This window comes from Schistosoma haematobium, chromosome 4 (genome assembly GCF_000699445.3).
Source record: "Schistosoma haematobium chromosome 4, whole genome shotgun sequence".
NCBI classification, from domain to species: domain Eukaryota; kingdom Metazoa; phylum Platyhelminthes; class Trematoda; order Strigeidida; family Schistosomatidae; genus Schistosoma; species Schistosoma haematobium.
In genome coordinates, this window is record NC_067199.1 from 2,220,521 (window position 1) to 2,242,936 (window position 22,416).

The 22,416-nt window shown below is 36.7% G+C and overlaps 1 protein-coding gene across 1 annotated transcript in view; it reads right to left on the bottom strand.

Annotated features, from left to right (window-relative positions):
* The window catches only part of MS3_00007195 (uncharacterized protein), a 75,394-nt gene that overhangs the window by 4,944 nt on the left and 48,034 nt on the right, over positions 1-22,416 (bottom strand). The window contains exons 18-26 of the mRNA XM_051215449.1: positions 20,475-20,865; positions 19,031-19,488; positions 16,861-17,111; positions 7,714-7,821; positions 6,724-6,888; positions 4,191-4,263; positions 2,691-2,797; positions 1,911-1,983; positions 839-885 (exon numbers count right to left, since the gene is read on the bottom strand). Of these exons, the coding sequence (XP_051065954.1) occupies positions 839-885; positions 1,911-1,983; positions 2,691-2,797; positions 4,191-4,263; positions 6,724-6,888; positions 7,714-7,821; positions 16,861-17,111; positions 19,031-19,488; positions 20,475-20,865 (1,673 nt within the window). The remainder of the gene's footprint in view (positions 1-838; positions 886-1,910; positions 1,984-2,690; positions 2,798-4,190; positions 4,264-6,723; positions 6,889-7,713; positions 7,822-16,860; positions 17,112-19,030; positions 19,489-20,474; positions 20,866-22,416) is intronic.

The following is a 22,416-nucleotide window of genomic DNA, read 5'->3' on the forward strand; positions in this document are numbered from 1 at the left end:
TTCCTGATCGGTTGATAAATTGAATCGATTTCAATGTACTTGTTGATTGACCTGAGTGCCAAGCTTCTAAAAATGCTCTGCTGTTTTTCGAATTGCCTCTATCTACAATTTACACAATTTTCCAGTCGATTGTGTGTCCGCAGTTGTCCACGTGCATTGATATAAGTGAGGACATGTCATGGCGTTTCACTGCTAATTGATGTTCATGCAGGCGAAGATGGAGAAGGCATCCGCTTTGTCCGATGTAGTGGTTTTCGCAACTTACACAACTTATTTTGTAGATGATGGTTGGTTTGTCTTCTTTTGTCATTTGATCATTTGATTTGCATAGGATGTAATCATTATAACTTGTGACCACCGATTTGAGAGCAGTGGATTATCGATCGGATCAATGACACATAAAACAAGTACAAGCAGCCTACAGTCCTGATTGGCCCTGCTTCCTGCCTAGATCTGCCTGTTAAGTTCAGAGTACAAATCCCAGCTTCTGAAATACGAATTATTTATTTCAAACATACTCTGTTTATATACCAATCAGATAGACCACAACATACCATAAAATAGAAAATAACATTTGTACAATATTTGGCCAACAGGAAAATGATACCATTACAAGTCCAAGGATAGAATTAGAATTAACAGGATATTTTTCTGAATATCCCAACAGTAATGTAGTGCGCAACAAAAGGTGAGTAGTGCTAAGTATAATTACGTTTTTTTCATATGTGATTCATCCTATAGGAAATCTACTACATACATTCATATTTGAAAATAGAAATGAAGTGAATACAATGGAAGATATAGTGAGAATAGTTAATTATATCAAATATAAACATACCATATCCGTTTGAAATCGATAAGTGATCATTGCTTTCTTCTCTTGATCTGATATTTATTTGAAGTAGGGAATAAAAATGATAAAAATTGGAATGAAATAAGAAACGTTTACAGAACCAGCTATTATATATTTAGTTGTATAAAGACCTAAATTGTCAATGACACAAGTCATACCACTGATGAGACTAGAGTGGAATGAGATATACAACTATTTTTCATATTACACCAACATGGGTACCGAGACTTGAGGATCAATAGTGTGTGTGTGTGTGTGACAGAAGGAAAAAGAGACAGTATCTTCTAGTTACTGAAAATAATCAGCAACGAATTCATATACGCAAAAGATCGTTGCATCAGAGCAACTAAAGATATTTCAAGCGTGAACAGCTAGTTAATTTGGTATTTTTGTATGTACCAGGTTACTGGATCATCACCATTTAAGTGGAATTTTAACGAACATCTACCTATGGAACTATCAAGAAAGACTGATTTCATGCATTAATACTAAACTTTGACTTCATTATTTCGAAAAAAAAACTGAACATTGAGCAGGATATAAGTAATAAAATAATGATATATTATTGAGTAGAAGTTGCAGTTTATAACATTTCATGAATCAGTGTAACTCATGTCTTCAGAATAAATAGATAAATAACCAAGTAGAATTCACACAGGTTTAAATAGTGTAGAATGACAAGACAGAAAATGCCCTTTAGTCAGATTAAAACAGATCCAATTATTATCAGAAGACGGTTTTTGTGTAGATTGTAGTAAATTAATAGTTCAGTTTATGAGTCAATTAAAGCTACACCCCGATAGAAAACCTGAAAGCATTGGATAGCCAGCAATGCGCATCCACGAGCCTGAGAGTGGGATTCGGACCTAGGACCTTCGGCTCCGCGAGCGGGATCGTGGACGCACACTGCTGAGAAGTCTGATACTAAGATGAAACGGCCGTCCAATGATTCCAGGTTTTCCATAATGGTGTAGTTTTAATTGACTCATGAACTCAACTACTAAATGGAAGTATGTTTAATTTTATTAAATAAAAAAATATATAATGAACCACTTACCGTAGACATCAATCGTAAATATTTCTGATTTTATTGTACAACAACGTTTAATATTATGCAATTTGATAAATTTCTGAAATAGAAAGAGAGTGATGAAGATAATAATTACACTTAGTGAAAAATAAATCAGAGGTCTAATTAAAAGTACCAAGAAGATGAAGTCATTAACGAATGAAGAACACTGTATACCAAATCATTGTGATTTCATGATTCGGAATTTTAGTTGTCAATCACAAATGTAACAAAATCACCACGAGCACTAAAATCTATATTTCGAGCAATGATCTCTGTTGCCCACCTAGTTGTTTGCTTTGCACATTAGTGTTAATTTGTTCTACGTTTTTCATATATAGGGTCACTAAAATAGTAATATTCAAATTGGATTTAAGCAGAAGCAATTAAAATGACACAATTTCAGCGTAAGTAGGATGCCTTTTTCGAAGAATAACGGTTAGACACTAATAAGGTTCCATCGACGTTGGATCTTTTAAACAGGTGTTGATGACGTTTAGAGATGTGACATAACTCCACGACTGTCCACTGTACGATAATAAAAACAACAACATGAATGTATACAGTACAACCGGCAAAAGGCCATAAAAAAGATACATTAAATAACCCTCACATCGTGCACGTATATATATATATATATATATATATATATATATATATATATATATATATATATATATATATATATATATATATATATATATATATAGGTGCACGTCTGAAAATACACACACGAGTTTAATCATGTTTAAGATAATAAAATCTAACCTGCTCATCACCGAATTTAATAACGAATCCATCTGGTAAGATACTAATAGTACCAGGTTGATTGTTGTCCAAATTAGTTGCATTAATCTCACCGTTCAAATCACCATCTAGATAAGATAAGTAAGAAATTTTACAAAATTATGAAAAGTGGTGTACAAATCTTACTAACAATTACAACGCCTCTGAATATTATGATATATCCGAGAGTGAGGAGAGTCCGCACTACTTCTCTAAGTGAATTCACACGGTTAGGCTTATATGGTTACTGTTAAGGAAGTCTAATTCACTGTCTTTATGTGCTGGATGTGTTGTTTATGAAATTAAGAGGACGAAAAGCGAATTTTCGGCTTTTTAAATTGATTGGTGAGTATGAAGGATCCACCCTGAGAAGGTTGGAAAACAAATGGTGAACATTAGCTTCAGGATACTGAAGGAATAACTGGAGTATGAACTTATTCTTGGTCACCACCGGCTTCCATGGGACCGCATTTTTCTTAATATGGTCCCGTTGCCTTATGGATTAGACCACCCGGCCAAAGGCACAAGGAGTGGCCCGATAAGAATGCCATCTGCTTCAGTTCAGGCACCCATTTACAATTGCATTTACTAGCTTACATGTACATGTCAAAGAAATTACATTGAAGTCAAAGGAAGGAAGAGTCTTTTTTGCATCTCGGAGAAAGTATCACAGCAACTGAGGTTAAGAGGCCAACATGTTTTAAACAGTGTAATTACTTGTCTACGGCTTGACACTGATCACAAAGTTAATACTTTAAGATCGTTCAAAATAAACAAAGAGTCAAGTTAATCGATCGGAAACATTGATCGTAATACCTCAAAAGTCGATTAAGTTGATGAGATAGGAGAAGAAACAAACACATAAAGAATGTAATACTGTATTATATAATATAAAGAAATTGGATGTAAACAGGTATTGAATGAAAGATTTGAAATTATTTTTTTGACTACTTATATCTGTTTTCAGCAACACAAAAATAATGAACAAATATGCGGTGAAAAGAAAGTCCGGAAGCGTACGAACAGTTGTTAAGTTGAAAACCTCAGAAGTCGATGGAAAATCTACTTTGCTAGTCGACAACAGTTCCAGCCCAGAATTTCACACAAAGTTAAACCGATGATGTGACAGTTTTCCAGTGTTCGATGGTCATTGAATTGGAAAATTCAGATGACAGAAAAAAGGTGATTGTGAATTTGGATTCTATGCAGTATCATGTGTTGGAAATCTGTTGCTGCGAAGTGTTAAACCGTTTTTTCTGAGACAGTAGTTAAGATGGTGTTGATTGGTGCTGAAGAGGATTTTCGGAATAAAATGTTCAAAGTAATCCTGTATCAAGCGCTTCCCCTTCTACTGTGAAGGTATACTAGATTTCTGGTTGGTTCGAGGTTGTGAAAACGATAATAATAAATTATATTTAACTGATTCACATCGTATATAACTCATATAAGACTTCTAGCCAAAACATAGACAATAGAACTAACTTAATATTCCATGTGAAGCTTCTACAGATATATTTTTCATTGATTCTTTGATCTGTTGATAAACTAAACGAGACTAGTAAGAAAAGAAGAATGTAACAAATATGAGCATGTAAGTAAAGTTGCAAAGACGGCTTGAAAATTACTTGTATCTCCGTAAGCGCGTACACCAAAACTTACTTAAGAAATACTAAAAGTGGGCAAAGTAAACCGTTTAATGCACTTGAAAAGTGCGAGTAGTCCCGAGTTCGAATCCCCCGAATGCCTTAGTATGGCCTAGAATGGGAAGAGTCCGCTCTCCCTCTCGAAGTGATCTCACATGACCACACCTATACAACCACCGACAGGGAACTCCTACTTCCTGCATTCTCGCGACATTACTGTTGTTTGCGAAATTGAGAGAACGAAAAGCGAATGTCCGACGCTGTAATGGGGTTGGTGGGTATACAGGAACCACCTAGGGGAGTTAAAAACTCTTATTCCAAACCAATGTTGCACATGGACTCCATGATCCTGAAGGAAATAAATGGCGTATGAACCTATTGTTGGTTACTGGCTATCATGGGTTGGCATCTCCTTACGTTGCTCCACTGTCTTGTGGATTAGACCTTTAGGTCAAAGGTTCGGAGTGTGACCCCTTAAGAAAACCACCTGATTAGGTTTAGGCACGCGGCTAGTATCCCAGCCCTCACACAAATCGAATGATTAATGTGGCACATATCTATTCGGTGCCTCTTTGTAGCAATGTTTATGTGTGTAAATAAATGTTAATTCTTGATTCAAAACACATCAAGAAACATGAAATAATAGGTCAAATTGATGACAGTGGTGTGAACATCAGATAACACACTGTCAAATCACAATATTTTCATGTACATTATTACTTCAAATTGAAGTTTCACCTCAATATAATAATGAAAAAAATGAGTAGTATGAATAGATAGTAGAAAAAGTAAATTCGTCAATTCATTTATTCATAATCTATCTATAACTTTGTATATATTTCTTTGAAGTTTACTTGGAAAATACAAATTGTACATAAATCTAACAAAATATTAGTTATGCATCCCTAAAAAAGTTAAGCAATATGTCATATAACAAATGGAATCAATAATGATTCTGGTTCACTGAATTTTCGGGTATTGATCTCCTTCCAGGAGGTCCACTTGTCGACTTAGAATACACAGATGACATAGTTCTGTTTGCTGAAGATGCTGATAAAATGCAAAGTCTTTTGGTAGCACACTAAGCAACAATGCCAGAATGTTTGGAATGCGCTTCTCATCCTATAAATGCAAGATGTTCCTCCAGGACTGGCCTGTCTCAACACCAGAACTTAGGATGGGGAGTAATGTAGTCGAACGCGTTGACAACTTCACTTATCTTGGAAGTCTGATCAGCCCTAATGGGTTGGTATCGGACGAAATCTCTGCACGGATTCGAAAAGCTCGTTTGGCTTTCGCCAACTTACGTCACCTATGGCGAAGGCGAGATATCCGTCCATCAATAAAAGGACAAGTATACTGCGCGGCAGTTCGTTCTGTTCAACTTTACGGCTGCGAAATGTGACCATTAAGAGTAGAAGACACCCGTAAGCTACTAGTATTTGACCACAGATGCCTTAGAAATATTGCCGGCATCTGCTGGGATCACTAGGTAAGTAATATTGAGGTTAGACAAAGAGTATTAGGGAATGGTGATAAATCAGTTGATGAGGATGTGATTCTTCATCGACTGAGATGGTTGGGCCACATGTTGCGTATGCCTGAGCACCGATTACCACGACGTGCAATGCTGACTAGTGTTGGGGATGGTTGGAAGAAAGTTAGGGAAGGCCGAACAAAAACGTGGCATCAGTGCTTGAAGTCACTAACTTGTAGTCTGAGCCATGTTGGTAGATGCAGACTACTTGGTTGAGGTCGTGTGAATATCATTGTAGTGAACAGAACACCAGTGGGGACAATCGAATGTATTTGAGCGCAAAATTACAGAGCATCTCAATAAAATCTGAGAACAATACAGCAAATCGTTAATTTGCAAAATTTCAATCCATCATCTTAAACTTGACCGTTCCTATCGCAAACATCAATCCATTGTTTTCATACCAACAGCGTTCCGTTTCCGTTCTTTCCTCATCGACATTCTACTGAAGTACATTCTATGCCTAACCACCGTTATATACTACGTGTGTGGATATACGTTACTCACACCACATCATCACCAATGTTTAGAGACTCTGTGTGAAATGACTCAGAATCGATCACAATGGCGTAGGTGTATACACACTCTTTGTCTTCCCTTAAACTATCGCTTCATATCTTTCTTTCTACCAATTAATTCTTTCTTCCTGTACTATAACCTTACATAAAATCTTTTATATACTACACCATTGAGTTATCTACTTCTATGAATCCGATGTTCGTCTTACTGTGCTAATGAAGTATGGCAACTTGGACCGATGCATATATGTACCTGGTTCTACGTTATTCAAGTCACTCAATGAATAAAAAAAACGAATCCAAATCAGTATACTTACTTTACGAGTATAAAATAAATCCATTTGTGAATGATCAAATATTTGTCTTGTAATGCATAATATATGTGTATGTGATCTATACGTTAAATTGATCACTTGATCATACCATAAACGTTCTAATATACGTCCAGATAAATTACGAATTAATAGATAATCAGAACAAACCTAATAATAATTAGACACCAAGAAAAAATGAAAGAAAATTTAGGATAATCGTCTAAGAAGTACCTCTTTGTACATTCCCAAATGTGTTTTGTTATGAAATCATAATAGTAGAATGAAAGTAATCAAAGTAAATAGTATTACTCATAAGTAACTGATACATGAGGATGTTAGACGACTCTGTGTCTGATCATCGTTGTCTCCGAAGGATTGCTGACATTCAGTGGCAACACCATGTCAGTAATGCAGAGGTTCGGCATCGTGTGTTCGGGCACAGAGACGATAATGCAATTGGTGTCACCATCTTGAAACACCGACTTCGGTGGCTTGGACATGTTCTACGAATGTCGTCCGAGAGAATTCCACGTCGTGCATTATTTACCGACTATGGGACTGGTTGGAAGAAGCGGAGAGGTGGTCAGTGTATGACATGATGTCGTGGTGTGAAAGAAAGCTGCAAAGGAATGGCTTCTGTTGGTCCTTCACGACTCCCTGGCTGGGGTCCAAGAGATGGTGCAACACAGTGTCCAGAGACTTTATCAGATATGACTCAGAATAGAAGCCAGTGGCGATCCTGCTGTAACCTTCTTGTACTTTCTTCATAAAAAGTGGTTAGACAGAGCGAAGTGTTTTAGTACATTGAAAGCATGGAGTTAGCATAACACGTGGAGACCAGACATATATATATACAGATATTTGTAACCTCTCGTATTAAATATACATTCCTCCAGCCTAGTGGCGTACTTTACATTACTTACTATTAGCCACTACCCTAAATATTAGGAATACGCTAAAAATATACAATTTAACATTTAAAAAAAATATTACTTCAAGAAATATTAGTTCACCGCTCTCATCTGAACCACGATAGGCTTCATGTGAACGTTGTACAATAAAACGACTTTGAGCCACATTTAAATCGATATCATTCCCATTCTGTGTGAAGAATAACATATGAAATATTACATTTACGCTCCAGTATAAAACAATAAAAGTAAGTTTTAAAAATTACGTTCATACCATATGCGATTCAACATAACCACAAGTATCTATCACAAAATTTAGTTAAAGTAAGGTAAACACACAAACTTGAAACGATAATGAGAAATCTGAACTCATTGTTAGCTAATCAGATAACAGTTATTGTAAGTGAATAGTTTTATGAACAAGACAATAATATTATGAAAGAAAAGACAATTTTATATAATTAATGAATGAAGCAAGTGGCTATCAGGGCTCAGTAGCTAAGTGGATAATGCCATAGCGTTTGAAGCGAACGGTACTAGGTTCGACTCCTAGAGTGAACATCAACTCTAAGGTCGAGGTACATCCAACTGACAAGTCCCAAATAGGACGAAACGCGTCTCAAACTGGATTCCACTGCTAACCACTACTATCCATCATTGCTTACAAAGCTTATGACTTAAGGATATAATATCGAGGTAATCCGCATAGGATGCACATATGTCAATAAGAGACTGATCAATTGTAGTCCTAAACATCAATGAGAAGATTCAGACAAACAATACCAAGTAAAGTTAAAAGTTGATTTGCCTAAAATATACAACCAATTAAGGAATTTCATATGATAATAAAAATAATATTCCGCTTCAATGTTTAACGCTTTGATCAGTAATACAAAGGTAATTTTACTGCTTGTCATAATATGACATTTGCATTTTGAGCAAAAAAAAAAACCTAAATGTCACATATTTGATTCCAATTGATTCATCTCTAAAAGTACACTTTATCATAAAACTCATTGATTTTCTAATTTCATCAAAAATGTTTGAAGCCTTTTTTTTTCTTTTACTGAAATCAATTAGGTGGTTCATATATTGCGTAATAATGTATAGTAATTATATTATAATCAGAGAAAGGTTTTTGTAGGTATTATAGTAATTTAATAGTTGAATTCATCAGTCAATTGAAGCTAGACCATCATGGGTTCGAATCTCGCGAGACGTGATCGTGAATGTGCACTGCTGAGTCCCATAGTAGGATGAAACGACTGTTCAGTGCTTCCAGGTGGTCTAGCTTCAATTGACTCATGAATTCAACTATTAAATTAAATATATTATCTTTTATAGATGTTTTGTTTATGTGTTGGTGATAAAAATTCGTATGCTAACTGAAACTGAACAATGTGTTCATCAACTATTATTATATGTTCAATTGTATTGATTCTATTTATAAGAAATCATTCATTGAATTTCAAGACACCTCATTGAATTAATTAAATGAGTCCCACATTAGGACGAAACAGCCGTCTAATGCTTCCAGTTTTTCCATGGTGGTCTGGATTGAAATGACTCATGATCTCAACCACTGAAATTACTAAAATATCCACAAAAAACCCCTTCTGATACTAATTACTTCATTGTCATGCTGTATTCAAGTGATGAATGTTTAGTTGAAGTCAGTCAGTCAGCTACAACGTAAGACCAGGTACATATATACATCGGTTCAAGTTGCCATACTTCATTAGCACAGTAAGACGAACACCAGATTCATAGAAGCAGATGACTCAATGGTGTAATATATAAAAGATTTTATGTAAGGTTATAGTACAGGAAGAAAGAATTAATTGGTAGAAAGAAGTCAGTCAGTCAGTCAGCTACAACGTAGGACCAGGCACATATATGCATCGATCCAAGTTGACATACCTCATTAACACAACAACATGAACACCGGATTCATAGCAGTGGTTAGGTCAAAGGTGGTAATATATAAGACAAAGATTGCAATAAGGATATAGTACAGGAAGAAAGAATTAGTTCGTAGAGAGAAAGATATGAAGCAATTTTAATCTCTTAGTTTAAGAGAAGACAGAGTTTATACACCGACGCCATTGTGATCGGTTCTGAGCCATGTCACCAAGAGTCTCCAACCATTAGTTACGATAGTCACGCGGACCTCAACCAAGTAGTCTGCATCTACCAACATGGCTCAGACTAGACGTTGGTGACTTCAAGCACTGATGCCACGTTTTGTTTGGTCACCCCTAACTTTCTTCCAACCATCCCCAACACTAGTCAGCATTGCACGTCGTGGTAATCGGTGTTCGAGCATACGTTACACGTGACCCAACCATCTCAGTCGATGAAGATTAACAAACCCATCAACTGATTTACCATCATTCACTAATACCCTGCGTCTAACCTCACTATTACTTACCCGGTGATCCCAGCAGACGCCAGCAATATTTCTAAGGCATCTGTGGTCAAATACTAGTAGCTTACGGGTGTCTTCTACTCTTAATGGTCACATTTCGCAGCCGTAAAGTTGAACAGAACGAACTGCCGCGCAGTATACTTGTCCTTTTATTGATGGACGGATATCTCGCCTTCGCCATAGGTGACGTAAGTTGGCGAAAGCCAAACGAGATTTTCGAATCCGTGCAGAGATTTCGTCCGATACCAACCCATTAGGGCTGATCAGACTTCCAAGATAAGTGAAGTTGTCGACGCGTTCGACTACCTCACTACCTATCCTTAGTTCAGGTGTTGACGAAGACCAGTCCTGAAGCAACAACTTGCATTTATAGGATGAGAAGCGCATCCCAAACATTCTGGCACTGTTGCTTAGTGCTACCAAAAGACTCTGCATTTTATCAGTGTCTTCACTAAACGGGACTATATCATCTGTGTATTCCAAGTCGACAAGTGGACCTCCTGGAAGGAGATCAATACCCGAGAATTCAGTCGACGAGAATGTTATTTCCATCAGTAGATCTATGATGAAGTTAAACAAAAATGGAGAAAGTGGACAGCCTTGACGGACACCACTTGAGGTTGCAAAAGTAGATGACAGTTCGCCATAAGCTCTAACTCGACTAGTAGTTTTCGAGTAAAGACCCTTTATAAGGTTTATGTACTTCTGGGGTACGCCTTTCAATGACAGACACTGCCACAGAATCTCGCGGTCTACAGAGGCAAATGCTGTATTTAAGTCAAGAAAGACCACCATTGTCGGACGACGATAAGTATGCCTATGTTCTAGAACCTGACGAATGGTGAATATGTGGTCGATGCAGCCACGACCAGGTCTGAAGCCAGCTTGGTTCTTTCGCGTTTGCAGTTCACGAGTCTTAGTTATGCGTCTGATAATTATCGAGGCTAGTATTTTAGATACTAATCCCTCTGTGGTTGTCACAGGATGATTTTGACCCTTTGTTATATATTGGGATGATAAGTGATTGCGACCAGTCAGATGGGATAAGGTCTGACTCCCAGATCTTAGCTAAAATATTAGTCAACGTAACTGCTACAATTGGAGCACCATCCTTAAAGACTTCTGGAGCCAATCCATCTGGATCAGCTATCTTTCCTCGTTATAGATTAACTATAGCCTTCTCAACTTCAGCAAGAGTTGGGGGACTTACTTCAATGTTCCATTCACATTGTCTGGGAATGGAGGGTAGTTGTAGAGTAGCTGAAGGCCAGTTGAACTGTTCTTTGAAATGTTCTGCCCATCGTTCCTTAGACTTTTTCTTAACCTAGATCTGATTTGTTTACGCTCTTCATCATGTTCAGAACCTGATGGGACGAGTTTGCGAAAATCCATCAGTGTGATAGACCTTGAAGAAATCCACTGGTTCTTTCTAACTCTGTGGTTTAGATCACTGATAGATGTCAATGCTGTTTCCACAGCTGTTTGTATAGCTTTCCAAGCAACATCTGGGTCGGCCTCGTCTTCAGAACTACCTAAGTGTGACCTCAGTTGTTCTTGGAACCTACTTTTGGCTTTCTCGTTACTCAACTCAGTTCTAATGGGTCTTTTTAGTGTGGCTTTTTTGCATCCAGTGAGGCGCAAGCAGATGCGTGCCCGTATTAGGGCGTGGTCGGAGTCCAAGCAGGTACTCCAGAATGAGCGACAATCTTCTACCGACCCTCTCCAACGATGACTTATGGCAATATGGTCTATTTGAGTCCATCGTTGATTTGGTGTAGGGGGTCGCCATGTTAGACGATGTCTCTCTTTATGCTTAAAATTTGTGTTTGCTAAAAATAAACGATTGTCTGAGCATAGTTGCAGCAGACGATCACCATTATCTGTTCGCTGTGTCGGAATACTAAAATACCCACCTAAATGCCTTTCTGTTTGGTTTAAACTACCTATCTGAGCATTAAAGTCGCCCCCTACGAGTACTATGTCTGAGCGCTTAGCTTTCTGCAGACGTTCGGACAGCTTTCTGTAAAATTCATCTTTCACTTCATCTGAGCTCCAGTCAGTGGGAGCGTAGGCAGAAACGACAAAAAGGCAACGACGTGTGTCCCTATCGTTCTGAGTTCTTACGGAGCAATTTAGCCGAACAGCACATAAACGACTGTTGACGGGCATCCACTCTAACAGTGCTTGTTCCACCCTCATGCTTAGTTCTATGACCACACCTGCCAGTCCACGAGAGCTGGCCGTCGGGTCACTAGATACACGGAAGGTGTATCTTGCTGGCTCTCCGTTTTGCCGAGGTGAGGTAAAGTGAATGACCACACTAGGATCCCGAATGCGTGTTTCAGAGACACAGCATACTTCAATGGTAAGAGACTCTAGGGTTTTAGCCAAGGAGGCCTGCTGACAGATTTGACATAAGGTGCGTACGTTGAAGGCTCCAATGTGTAGTTTTGAGCGAGGTTTCAGTAGACCTGAGACAGTGTTTTGAGCACTAGAATCGTTGGCTTTGTTGACACTTGAGGAGGAAGCCAAACGAGGAAGTATAGTAACAAAAGTCGATGTAGGAGGAATAATATGAATTGAAGAGGGAGGTTGATTATGAATACAGTAGTTTTGGGTGCCGTTAGAGGTATGAGGGCGGTTATCACTTCCCGGTTGCCCACACCGTGAAAGGGTTATTCTGGAGGTACCTGAAAATGAAATTGAATTAGAGGTGGTCTTAGTGACCTGGGAGCGTGACTGCAGTGTCCAAGGAACAACTGCTTGAGGTCGGCCACAAAAGACCTTTCTTATGAGTAGTTTTTGTGTTAGCCCCGTACTTGTTGAGACCTTACCGCCGGAGACGGATTTTCATGGGATAAGGTGAGGTGTGTGTTTTTAGGGTCTACCTTTTCTAGCCCCACCCCTCCTTGTGGGAAGGCAGCATCGCTGTCATGCTGGTTATCTGAAGGAAACACCTTTCTGCTGTCACACCTCTGTACAGTCAGCAGTACGACCTTAGGTTTGTTGCTTTTAGTCTTACAGCTCTTCAACCGACCTGTCTGACATGGTAGGACCTTGAGGAACGGTTTTTCCAGCCAGTATAGCTCGGTTGCTTCATCACGATAGGCAAGCCCGACCACCACGTCAAGTTAGCAACAACGGTCGGGTGGTAGAAAGAAAGATATGAAGGGAAGATAGAGAGTGTATACACTTACGCTACTGTGATCAGTTATGAGCCACGTCACCCATAGTCTCCAAACGTTGGTTACAATAGTCGTGCGGACCCGAACCAAGCAGTTTATATCTACTACTAACATATCTAAGACTACATGTTATTGACTTCAAGCACTGATTAATTAATTGACATATTGAGTTAAAGCCAATAAACATTTAATCATTTTTGGTTACTTCCAATGAGTATTCTTAGGAAGATTTGTCTTTTGTAGTAGTTAAGGCTAGAAGAAAATAGAGCTGTTGCTTACAGTATAGAAGTTCTTCTTAGAATAAGTGTACTACTGCCACCACATAATCATAACAGTATAATCAAATACGAAGGAACTAGGAGTAAATATCTTCCTAAATGTGATAGTAATTGATATTAACTATATTAAACTAGATAAGATCGTGATAACAAGGTTTTGTATTTCCATTTACCCTAGAAAACTTATTCACAGAGAAGCTTCATTACCTTCTAAAAAACACTGGATGTAATTTAAAGACAAGTAATACTGTGTCAACACGTGAGTAGATATTTATGTAGATATACTCTATTTAGTAGGAAAAAATCATGGTCAAGGTCAAATTCTGAATAGTACACGAACAGAAACAAACACATAGAGGGTGATAATAGGATAGATAGATAGATAGCTAATTTATCCCATGGAAAACTACAACTTTTTATGGGGTGATAAACTCGGTAATAAATATCAATTAGATGACATTTTTCCATGTAAGGATACGTGAATGAACTCACTAAATAATACACTTGTAAAATTCTATCATATTGAAAGGCTACTAACATGACTATCGATTGTCAAATTATGTTGTGTAGTGTTTCAAACTAAGATTCAGTAATTGATAGATGAGTGAGGTTTTTATATTTGTAGAAAATAGTTATTGGATTTAATAAAAAATGTGTAAAAAGTTCTTATTTCACAGTGAATTAATAAGTTATGTTGAACCGGACAACTGGTTTCATGAATTATGTTAATACAACGATCGTTTCAATGAAGTTTAATAAACTCCACAACCTCATACTAACGAGTATCATGTAGTCAATAGTGACTAACTAAGTTAAGGCTTGCCTTGTGATACAGTTTGGTGATTTCCTCAATGTATGTCCTATCCACTTTCAACGTCTTTTCCTAATTTCCTCTTCAGCTGGTTTGTTCTCTCCCACAGAACTCTGTTGCTGATGGTATCCGTCCGACGGATATTCAGTATCCTACGTAGACAATTATTTATAAATACTTGTACCATTTTGATGATGGTCGTGATAGTTTTCAAATTTCCATCTCTGTACTGTAGAACTGTCTTGATGTTCGTTTTGAAGATTCTTACTTTGATATTGGTTGACAGTTGTTTTGAGTTCGAAATATTCTTGAACGGTAGGAATGTGGCCCTTGCTTTGCTAATCGTCGTCTTTACGTCTGCATCGCATCCTCCACATTATTCAATGATGCTTCCCAGGTGCGTGAAAGATTGCACAACTTTTAGTTTCTCCATCAAGTATAACTGGATTGTTGTTCTCTGTGTTGTATTTCAAGATGTGTCTTTTTCCCTTGTGTATCTTGAGGCCTACTGATGCGGAGGCTTCTGCTACACTAGTTGTCTTGACCTGCATTTGCTCATGTGTATTGGATAGAAGAGCCAGCACATCTACGAAGCTTAAATCGTTTAATTACAAGCAAGCTGTCCATTGTATTCCGTGCTCACCCCCCCCCGATGTCGAGGTCTTCATAATACAGTCGACAATGCGAGATGGATTGATTGAAGTTACACCCGTACACCATTAGATCCGAGTTTGGTGGTTTAGAGGATAAGTGTTCGCGCGCGAGATCGAAGGTCCTGGGTACGATTCCTGCTGGCGCGGTAGTGGGTGTCCAATGTTGAGGAGTCCCATATTGGGACGAAACAGACATCTAATGCTTCAATGTTTATAATGATTTTCTAGCTCAAATCGACTCATGATTCCAAGAAATGATAGACTATAACAGGTCACTGTTGCTTAGTGTAAAAAGGTTTGGTGAGGTAGTCCACCGGTTAAGGTGAGCAACTTTTGGTTCCTAAGTGGCTGGTTCATAAGTCACCCAATCTCTTTCGTTTCAGATAACTTGGTGGTATTTATAAGAATCCCATCGTGACGCTTGTTTAAATTTATTCGAGGCTTAGCTTTTATTTTAATGATAAACATGTGATTGTTAATATTATCATAAGCGTAATGATTCATTTTTGCATATGTACTTTACTATTATGTGTACTTGTGTGAGTATCTGTTTAATCATTTATCCTATTAATCTTTTTGAACTATATACACTCACTCACTTAACAAGTTATACTTTATATTTGGCTACGTGTCAACATTCATTTTTCATCTATTTATTTACTCTCATGGTTTGTGTACTGATATGTTTCCATTAGATGTGATAATCCCAAAATATTCTGTATGGAAATTTGTTATCTCATTGTCTGATGACATCAGTCATCAGTACGATATGAGAAATTAACATGGGAAATATAAACATGTGAATTGATAAAATTACTGGAGTCAGATGACAACCACATATCACTCACATGCCCACACACTTAGAATGTGACAGAAAGCCAAGTACACGACATATTAGTGCACGGTAAATGATTTGAGTAGCTCAACATCATGGTCATTATTGATACTTCAGTTGATGTGTTTAGTTCAAAAAATTTTGTAAATAAATTTTCAAAAAATAATTCTATTTAGGTCAGTTCTGTTGTCTTCAAAGTGCTACACCTCCCCCTTGTTTGTGACAATACACATGTCTAATCTATACTTCTATTTTTCAAAACATTTGTAGAATTCCTTAGGAGTTAAACTCTTGAACAACCTCAACGTTTCATTCTTTCTTTAGAAGAGTGTGCTCAGGCGATTCATCTCATCAACAATTAGCCAGACAGTGAATCAGTGGTCAGGAATCAGAAGAGATCATACACAAGTTCGATTTATCAACCAGCATGGGAGACTGACGATTGCTCTGACCTCGGATTATATTGTTTCAATCTACGCAACCCTTATTGAAACGCATGATCAGCCTGTACAAAAAGATCTTCCCTTCACTGTGATATCTCCATAAATTGCCCTCATGAATATCCTGATAGATTTTCTTATGTGTCTACAAAAACAGGTCAGCAAGCACAGTTATTGGACAGAACCAGATTAATCTCTAATCGATGACCATATATGAATTTATGTTGAAAAGGTTAAACCATTGTGATCAGAGGTCTGCCGAATAAAATAATCAACAAAAACACAAAGACAAATCAAGTTGACTTTATCATTGAAGACAACCTATTCCCACACAAAAAAGTAGTATCACAACAGACTGATTTAGTGTCTACAGAATAACAACGTACGAAGTTCTACGTTGTTACTGACTGACTACAGAATAACTAAACAGTTTACTTCAAAATGTCATAACTGTTGACAACTACATCCAAAGTGATAATGATGACTTCCACAATTAATCCATTGAACAAAACACATTGAACAAAAAAACTTGGTATATATATGCCAAAACAGAATACGAGATACTTCAGCAACAACAACAACAAAGAAAGCAAACTTACCAAATAATTCAATGAATTTAATAAATCATTAATTTTTCGTGAATAATGTAAACCTGTATGACTTTTAGCTAATAAACGTTGTAATTTTTTACGTATAGATATACGATCCACATTAGCCATTAGCATAAATGCAATCATATTATGCATTATATTAACTAATAAACAATCTTCTTCTAATTCCATTTGTTTACGTTTCAATAAAGAAGCATTTTGATATTTTAATAAAAGTTCTTTTGGTCGAAAATCCATACCTGAATATGAATTGAAGAAATGAAAGGTATAATCATTACCAGTGACTAAGTGTGGTGTAAGTTTATAATATGATAAGTAAGAAGTTACGAAGAATGTAGTGTGGATACTGAATGTATTTTCAGACTTAGTGATGATGATCTAGAGATGACGTATTGGTTGCATGTACGTTTTGTTTATTTATTCGAACTCATAAACATTGGTACAATTGGGCACCGAATACATATGCATCAGACAATAACAATGAGGCCAATATTAGTTATCATTGATTTGTGTGAAGGCTGTGATAATACACGGGAGCCCAAACAGAAGCAGGCGCTTTTATTAGGGGACCACACCTCGATCCTTTGATCTGAGGGTCTAATCCACAAGGCAGTGGAGTAACGTCACAAGATGCAGCCCTATGGCAGCCAGTGTCCAACAATACGTTCATACGCCATTGGTTTCCTTCAGGATCCTGGAGTCCATGTGCAACAATGGTTTTGAATCAGGATTTCCTAACTCGCCTAAATGGATACTCCATATTAACCAACCCATTTAAGCTCCGGACATTCAGTTTGCATCACCTCGATTTCGTAAACAACATCACCGCCACGAGAATGCAGTGAGTAGGACTTCCTTGTCAGTGGTTGTATTAGGCGTGGTCATGTGACATCAATTCGAGAGTGAGAGCGAATTTTCGCAACCGTCGACAGTACCAGGGTATTTGAGGGCTGCATGTACGTGAATGATACTCTAAGATTTGGTTACAACTAGCACGATTTGCATTACTCACTGATGAATGTTGTTATACTGGAATTAATAAAGCCGTCCAGTGTTGACTAATTTTATATCAACTGCCTGTATAACTGAAGTCAAGTGATAATAAAAACTACATGTCAAAACATTTTGTAGTTACCAGTTTTTAGAGTTAACGCAGTGAAACATGATCTCAGGGAGATGGTCAAGAATATCTACTCTCTCTTATTGTTTATTTTATTGAACTGTAAATATGATTTCCATAGATAATTGGATTTGCACGATGAAGATATTGAAAACAAAAACGTAGAACATTTTAAGGCCCTTATACGACAGTAAATAAACTTTCTGAGTCATGAATAGAGAGGTATTATTGGTTGTTACGTCTCTTTCAATAGTCGGACTCTGTATAAGGACTTTCACAATTGTTAATCATAGTTGTTTGGTAATTTACATCTCTCAATGTACATTCTTAAAGGATGGTTAGGCTATTCAACATAATGAAATCATAACGAAGCTGTAAACCATCAAATTACAGATTAGTACATTCGTTATAAAACTCAAAAAGTCTTAGTTTCAATCAGCTATTTAGTCCTTTTTTGGCTTTAGAAACAATGATCAAATGCTGAGAAGTAAACCTATACATCGATCATAAATTAATTAACCAGATATTCTATGAGTATATTACTTATTTAACAAGTGACTGTTAATTGTATTTGAACAACTAATTTTGATATTATATTGATTTGTAATGGATAGGACATACACTACGCAAATCGTCAAACTGCATCACGAAGCAAGTCCCAACTTGGAATCCTGAAGTGAAACGAAAAAGAGGAAGGCCAAAGAACACATTACGTCAGGAAATAGAAGCAGATATGAAAAGGATCAATAGGAACTGAAAGGAGCTGGAAAGGATTGCCCAGGACAGGGTTGGATGGAGAATGCTGGTGAGCGGCCTATGCTAGCCAATGAAATATACTTGTCTTTCAGGTCACTTCTGATTGCCATCGAATAAACCTCGTATTAGGCTACTTCTGACTGGCTTACTATATAACTTAAATAGTGGTAATTAATAAGCAGTAATCAACTCGTTAGCTGTCTATCGATCATCGATGTACATCCAATCTATGAAAAAAAATCTTTTTTCTTCACATTTTATGATTTATAAGAAAGAACTAACCAAGTATATCTCGTTCCTGTGCAACTGTATCTAAAAAGGAATCTTCCCAAAATTGTAGATTACCCAATATTTTACTTTTATGCCATTCAGTATCGAAAATATCTTCAAATAAGTAAGTCCATGGTACTTTCTTCATCTTAGATGGAGATACTGTCATGACTGATGATGAATTTGGTGGAGGTGGAGTTGGTATCAGCAAAGTTAGTTTACACATATGACATTCTGATTGTTTTCTTCGTTGTTCTATCTCTATTTGTTGTTGATGTTTATTATCTATATCTTCATTTTCTGATTCAGTATCGTTAAAATGAAATTTTAAGTCAGGACGATAAACTGCTGGTGGTGTGCATGTATTCGGTGAAGAAGTAAATATTGTACACGTGGTCTGATCGTCTGTATCATCAGATGAACTAGATGTGATTGATGGATCCGTTAAAATTAAGTGTGATTGGTAATATCTATTTAAGAAAATTAAAACCAGAGTTGAGTAGGAACCCATGGACTGAATAAAATAGATTATAAAACTTTTATAAGCATGATCTCGAATACAATGGTGCAGATCTCTAATCGGTTTTTATGACTGTACAATACTGATTTCCCATCAAACTTATTCAACTTCGTAATGTTCACAGTTCACAATTTAGAACTTCAACAAATGTCGTAAAGCTAATCTCACCTATACTTCCCAAAGTTTTCTTTATTTCTAAAGATTAGGTAGCTGACTTTAGTTTACAGTAGAAATAATGTTCCTACAAAAAACTCATCTGTTTAATTTTCAGTATTGCCTGCATTCCATAGATCATATTCACATCACCATCAAGCTAAGAAACTTATCATCGTGTTATACTACAATGAGGGCATCTTCATAGAATTTTCCATTCAACTCAAATTTCATATTCATTATTTATTACATGTCAGTAATGTTTATCATAATTTTTTTAAGGAAACTAATATAGTTTAATCTATTCAGATCAGTATTTGTAACGGTTCATGTCATTCTGTTATTGGTAAAAAGGACTACAATCGATCTGCCTCCTTCGGCATATCGAATATGTCATCAGATATCGAATTCTATGTGAATTGCTACGACAGTGCCACATATTCACAAGTTTTGATTAAGTTGGATATTTGTAAACAGTTGAATTAGAAATGCGCGTTTCATTCTGTTTGAGACTCTCTAGCTGGATGTACCTGGATTTCAAATCCATTACCTTCGGCTTCAAAGGCTCAGTGCGTTATCTATTATCCCGACTAAGACGAAGCACGCCTCCTAGATTCCATTGTTAGCTACTACCTAACTTTACTACTCAGATCTGAATTACTTGTAATACTAGTCACGTTCACCTCTCTTTCTTCAATCATTTCATAACACAGAAAATATGAGACAAATTGGTCAAAAACATTCATATTTGCAGCAAGAACTACATTTTAGTTAAACACCTACCTGTAGCCAAAACTTCGTTGACTTTTACGATTAGGCAATTCCGGTACATAATCTGGCGGTATATCATCATCGTTGACGCCATTCTCATTATCACGATGTGGTTTTAATTTACTCATTGATTCATGTAGTTTAGCATCAGAAGCAAACAATTTATCGAATTTTTCACATTCATTATATCGATTCACTGTAAGGCAACTTCCAGTATGACCAATATTGATAGTGTTGTTTGCATTATTCAATGGTTGAATATTGTGTTTAATAATATCAGTACTATCTGATTTAAATATAGGTTTTGATTGAATTTGTTCATTATCTTCTCTATCTGATGATGGTTCACTCATTGTAACAATAACATTGGTGAATTGATGACGACCATGACCACGAAATAGCTCTGATATGAATATTTTTTCACAAGAAAAATAAAAAAAAGGAAGAGATCAGGTACTAAGAAAATCGAAAAATTATAGTCTATTATTCGTTTATTGGGAAGAAAACATGGTTAGTTAAAAATTACAACATTGATGAGTTTACAGATCAAACAATCGGTGCAAAATAATCTCTCTACATTACAATGTGATGAAATCGACAAGTAAGAATATTGGTGAATGAACAACAGCAACAGCAACAACAACAATGCAAACATATAAATAAGTTAGCAAAGACCCCATTCTACACAACATATTCATACATGGTATATGGGACTAGACTACTACTAAACAAACTACACATGAACACATTAATTTTTTTCTTAAAAATGCTCACTATGATCAAGTGTATTACTATGATGCATTATATGTATACCCCTAATAGTAAGTGGTGAATTAATATAAGGTATAGTTTGAGGTGATGATGAATCTGCCACAACAGTTTGATGTTGTAATAATAGATCATTAGAATTGTGATCAACATTATCCTCAAGATGATCGTTGATGATATGATTTCCCATTGTATTTGTTGAATTCTGAAAAGGTGGTTTTTTTAAATTTTTTAATAATTTTGATGATACACTATTATATAGATCATTGAATTGTTGATTAGAATAATCAAGTTTTGTTTTGAATAAAATTAATTTATTCGAAACATTAGTTAATTCAAATGTATTTTCTAATAAATGTAATGATTTCGATAATTGACTATTGGTTAAATCAGTAGTATTAGTAGTAGTAGCGGTAGTGGTAGTGTTATTACTGATGTCAGATGATTGTGAATGATTAAAAGATGACATTTTCTGATGTCTTTGATAGTGATGATGATGATGTTTTGTGGGTGAAGTTATGCAATATGATGGCTGTAATACAGATGAATCTATAGAATATCCATAAGAAGGTATTGAATTAGAATTTGAAACTGTAATCCAATATAAATGGAAGAAACAATGTAATAAATGAACATCAGTAAACAATGGAAAAATTAAAATTGGAGAAAAAAAAAGGTTCACAGGAAGAAATACAAATCGGTTGTTTCGATTTAGCTTGGAACACAGATATATTTATTTATTTTAACACATAGATATTGGTACAAGGAGGCACCGAATACATATGCGCCACACAAATCTCTTTTGATGTGTGAGGGCTGTGATACTACACGGGTGCTCAAACCGAAGCATGTAGTTTCCTTAGGGGGTCACACTCCGAGCCTTCGACCTAAATGTCTAACCCACAAGGCAGTGGAGCATCGTGAGGAGATGCAGTCCCATGGTAGCCGGTGACCACCAATTGGTTCCCACGCCATTTGTTCCTTTAAGATACTGGAGCCCATGTGCACCATTGGTTTGGAATCAGGGTTTTCCAACTCCCCTAGGTGGACTCTCCATGTCCACCAACCTGGTTACAGCGCCGGACATTCGCTTTTCGTTCTCTCAATTTCGTGAACAACACTCCCGCCACGAGAATGCAGTGAGTAGGACTTCCTTGTTGGTGGTTGTATAGGCCTGGTCATGTGA